Source organism: Pteropus alecto, unplaced genomic scaffold (genome assembly GCF_000325575.1).
Source record: "Pteropus alecto unplaced genomic scaffold, ASM32557v1 scaffold41, whole genome shotgun sequence".
Taxonomy (NCBI): Eukaryota; Metazoa; Chordata; class Mammalia; order Chiroptera; family Pteropodidae; genus Pteropus; species Pteropus alecto.
In genome coordinates this window covers 1,278,140-1,282,414 of record NW_006430464.1, presented here as the reverse complement: position 1 = coordinate 1,282,414, position 4,275 = coordinate 1,278,140, and the positions used below count along the sequence as shown (strand labels likewise).

Sequence of the window (4,275 nt, the reverse complement as noted above, 5' to 3'; positions counted from 1 at the left end):
GTTTTCACCTGCCCAGTTCCCTCTAATCCCAGTGCTTCTCGCAGGCCCCGGATGCTCAGTTACTGGTCCTTAATTGGCACTTGCCCGCTCCCCGCAAACACCGCCCATTCATCTACCCCCTGCCCCCTCCTCTCCTTGACGTCCCCCTGGGACGGGGCGTAGAGGCCTGTGTGACCCAGGAACCTCGCCTCTTCTCGGACACGCTCTTCTCCTGGAGCCTTTCTTACTTAGTGCCTACCGGACGACCTGGGGTGCGGGGCCGAGCGTGGCAGGACCCTAGCTCCGGGTCTTGCTGCCGCTTTGGCCCCTTCTCGCTACAAGCCGCGCCTTTCTTGCCAGCCCCGCCCACTCGCGCTCGCCCCATTGGCCCCCGCAGGCCCCGCCTCTTCCCTCAGGCCCCGCCCCTCACCGGAGCCGGTCGCTGAGGCAGCTGTGGGCCCGTAGGGCCTCGGCAAAGCTGAGATAGAAGAAGCCGTCCTCGGACATCACATCTCCCAGGAGCTGCGTGGCAGGCTGGCTCAGGTCCCCCTCCCCAAGGAGGTATCCCTGGGGGACGGCCGCGGGCCCAGGTCAGGGCCCATGCAGGCTGCACCTGCCAGCTCCATCCCCACTCTCGCTTGGGGCCCTTCCCCGTTCCGTGACACGACCACGGCTCTGAGCTCAGTACGGTTCCCCAGGCCTTAGCGATCTGGTCCCCTCTCGTAACAGATAAGAACTGAAGACCAGAGAGGGGGCGTGTCCCACCCCAGGGTCAGGCAGAGGGGCTATGTCAGGCCTTGGGGTCCCAGGTCCTGCTCGCTGACTCCCGGGCCAAAGCACCCTCCTCGTTCTGGTTTTTCCGCCTGCGACACAGAGGCCCCCACTCACCAGGAGTGTGTGCCTTTCAAACTTCTTCATTGCCTTGGTGCAGCCCAGCGTCTTGAAATCCTTGAGGGCCTGCAGTGGATCAAGCAGACAGTGCTGAGCTGAGCGGCGGGGGCAGGACACTGAGGTCCGGCCTGAGGTCCAGCCTGAGGTCCAAGCCTGGCTCCTCTCCCTGCTCCTGCCCGTGACCATCGGCCGCTCTCATTCTAGCTGCCAGGCCTTTACCCATGCTGCGCCCTCAGCCTTGCCCTCCACTGCCACTCAGATGCCGCCGTTCTGGGAAGTCTTCCCCAGTGGTTAGTGCCCCTCAGTCCCGCCCCGCCCCGACACTGCCTAGCTCCTCCTGGTTAGGGGCTACTTTGCCTGCATCTCTCTGTCCTAGGCTGTGAGCTCTGCACAGGCAGGGATTGTGTCTGTCTCAGTGCGGTGTCCTTCTGGTGTCCAGTAATTGTTTGTCACCTAGATCATTGTGGGCACAGACAGAAACAGAGTCCCTTCTGCCACTCGTCAGCCTGGACATGGCATGACTGCTGGGGGCTGGGGGTGGAAGAGACCAGACAGCTCAGGACTTGCACCTGAGGCTGAGGCACTGGGGAGCCACAGCGGGTAGCAGGCCTACAAAGAGGAGAGGGGCAGAGTGAGGGTCCAGGGGAGAGGACGGGGCCTGAATTGTGGCCGGGGCCGCGGGGACAGAGGTGGGAACGGTGCGAGAGGGTCAGACAGGAAGGATTCATCGTGGGACAGATGGGGGAGGGGCGGTAGGGCGTAAGAATGGCACCTGGGGGTCTACCTTGTGACTGGAGGGCGACGGGGCCATTGCGAGGTGGGGGACCGGGAGGCGTATGGGTGGATTTAGGGGAAGCTACGAGCTCAGTGGGAGGCGGAGGGCCCTCGGGGTGGCCACGGGGAGACGGATGTAGGCGTGGGCCTCGGGAGGTGGGTTTGGGAGATGTCCGCCTGCAGATCCAAGTTTAAGCCAAGGCAACGGCAAGGTGAGGTGGTCTGGGACAGTGTGGATGAGAAGCGGATCAAAGACCGAAGGCTCGTGGAGCTTTGGGGGTCTGCGGAGTTTACCAGGAAACTGAAGGCGGACAGGCCAGCGATGGGAGACCAGAGGCATGAGAGGGAGAAGGGAAGCCAGTCCAGGGAGGCGGCTGGGTGATGGCCCAGGGGGAAGACGGGGGGTCACAGGACAGAGCGGTGTGCAGGCCGGGGAGGGAGGCCGGGGCGGGAGGCCAGGCAGCAGGACTGGCGGGTGCGCCTACCTTGTTCAGAGCCATCTGGTAGATTTCCTCCGGCGCGCGGCCCTTCTCCGTGGAGTGCAGTTTGTAGCCCAGCTTCTCTGGCATCCTCTCTACCACGTAGTTCCGCAGCTTCACGTTGCTCACTTCCGTCCATGTGTTCTCGTCGTACTGGGTGAATTTGGTCAGGTTGAGTCCCAGGGTCTTGCAGAGCTCATGGAGGATCCTGAGGGAGTGTGCGAGGCTGGTGAGGGTCTGGCGGGAGGCGTAGGGGACCCTTCTCCCCACGGGGCTTGGAGGAGGGAAAGGAGTGGGTAAGGCAGCTGGGGACAGGTTTGGGGATGGCGTGAGGTTGGAATGGGGCTAGATTTGGGAACAGCTGGCAGACTGAGGGCAGGACCGGTGTAGGATTGGGTTTGGAATGGCAGTTGGCTTTCACTGGGTTGGATGGGGGCTTAGGATGGGAAGGGACCAGAGCTGGGGGGGCAGGGCTGGGGCTGGAACCAGAAGGACCAAGTTGGAGTCTGGGTCTCGACCCAGCCTGATTGGGGCGGATAGGTTTGGGGACAGAGATGGAGTCCTGGCTGGCACAGGGGGACTGAGTTGTGGATCCGGCTAAGACTGGGCGCAGAACAGGGGCCCACCTGGCGCCAGGTAAGTCCTCACCTATGCGAGCTGGGCATGCGCATGGCTCCCAGCTCCCCAGTCCAGCCCGTCTTCTGGTCCCGGTAAGTGAGGATGCGGCCCCCAATCCTGTTGTCTGCCTCCAAGATGGTAACCTGAGGGAGGGGGGAGCATCAGCTCCTCCCACTGGTCCCCATCTCCACCCTGTGCCAGCCCCCCACCTTCCACCTCACAGCAGCGCAGACCTAGACTCGATGAGGGGAGGTGGGAGGGCTGGGGGCGGGGGACAGAACATCACAGCAAGCACGGGCATGGGACGATTTCCAAACTGCAGCAGGAAGGCCGCAGGCCAGATGACAGAGGGACTTCCCAGCTCGGGGAGGGGGGAAATGCCCCATGCGCTCAGAAGCCCCTGGTCTGGCCCTCTCTCATTCTATGATTTCAGTGAGAGGGAGAGTGGTTAGACCTCAGGGAGCACTTCCCCTGGGGTGGAGTAAGGCAGCTGTCCCCAGAAAGCTGGAAGTTTCCAGGAATTTCCCTCTAGGATGAGAGGAAGTGGGGCGGGGAAGAGTCGAAGCTCTCTGTGCAGACGTACAGACTAACGCACCCTCCGGGGTTTCCAGCCTCCCCCCCACCCCCCACCCCCCGATGGGACAGGCTAGGTCCCTCCACCTGCAGACAGCCAGCCATGCTTCCCACCTTGTGGCCGGCATCGCTGAGCACCTTGGCAGCCACCAGCCCTGCCACACCGGCGCCAACCACGATCACTTGCTGGGGCTTCGAGGTCCGATTGAGACCCAAAGTCACGACCTTGAGCAGCTGCTCGTAGTCAGGATCCCGCATGCACCTCTGGAAGGGGTCCTTGCTGTAGGCCGTCTTCCATTCCAGGGACGCCTCCAGGATGAGGATGGGGACCAGGGCGAGGAGGCGCCAGGCTGGGGGGAACACAGGGTCCATGGATACGTGGCTCTCCACCACCCCGCCCCTGCCCGGCGCCCCCTCCCCTGCTCACTTACCCAGTGAGGCCATGGCTCTTGCTGGGAGATGGTGTCTGGGTTGGAGGGGAAGCAAGGGCCACTGTGACAGGTCCCATCCCAGCCTGACTCCCCGTGGGGCTGCCCAGACCCCGCCTCAGCCCTCACCCCGATGGCCACCACTCTGTCTGAACGTGTGTCCCCCGGTCCCCAGTCTGTCCTGTGCTTCCCTCTGCTCTCCTGCCCCGACCCGCACACCTCTCTCATCCCCGCCTCCCTGCCTCTCTTCTCTCCCCGCTCTGTCTCGCCTCCTCCCTGCTCGTTTCTCCTCTCCCCACCTGTCTGTCTCCCGGTCTCTGGTCTGTGAGTCCCTGTCCCTGTCGCTCCGCTGAAGCCAGCACCACCACCTCTCCCCTCGTGCTCTCACTCGTCTGCCTGCGGGCGCCCTTCTCTTTGCTCTTAAACCAGACGAGCCCCGCCCTCCCCTCCCCTTGGGAAATCAATCGGCTGCCGAGAAATGAAAGTGCTCTCCTGGGTTGCCGGCTCAGGCTCCAGTTGAGGCCGGGGTGGGG

At 63.6% G+C, this 4,275-nt stretch overlaps 1 protein-coding gene across 8 annotated transcripts in view; it reads right to left on the bottom strand.

Moving 5' to 3' along the window:
- Nucleotides 1-4,275, bottom strand: part of IL4I1 (interleukin 4 induced 1) — a 31,171-nt gene that overhangs the window by 1,074 nt on the left and 25,822 nt on the right. For 5 of the 8 annotated variants that reach the window (XM_025048214.1, XM_025048208.1, XM_025048207.1 and 2 more), the window contains exons 4-8: nt 3,429-3,664; nt 2,772-2,884; nt 2,130-2,331; nt 868-936; nt 410-546 (exon numbers count right to left, since the gene is read on the bottom strand). In XM_025048214.1, coding sequence (XP_024903982.1) covers nt 410-546; nt 868-936; nt 2,130-2,331; nt 2,772-2,884; nt 3,429-3,664 — 757 coding nt within the window. Of the gene's footprint in view, nt 1-409; nt 547-867; nt 937-2,129; nt 2,332-2,771; nt 2,885-3,428; nt 3,665-3,745; nt 3,781-4,041; nt 4,163-4,275 lie in introns of those variants that run through there. The other 3 variants (XM_025048211.1, XM_006905010.3, XM_025048209.1) reach the window with 3 other exon arrangements.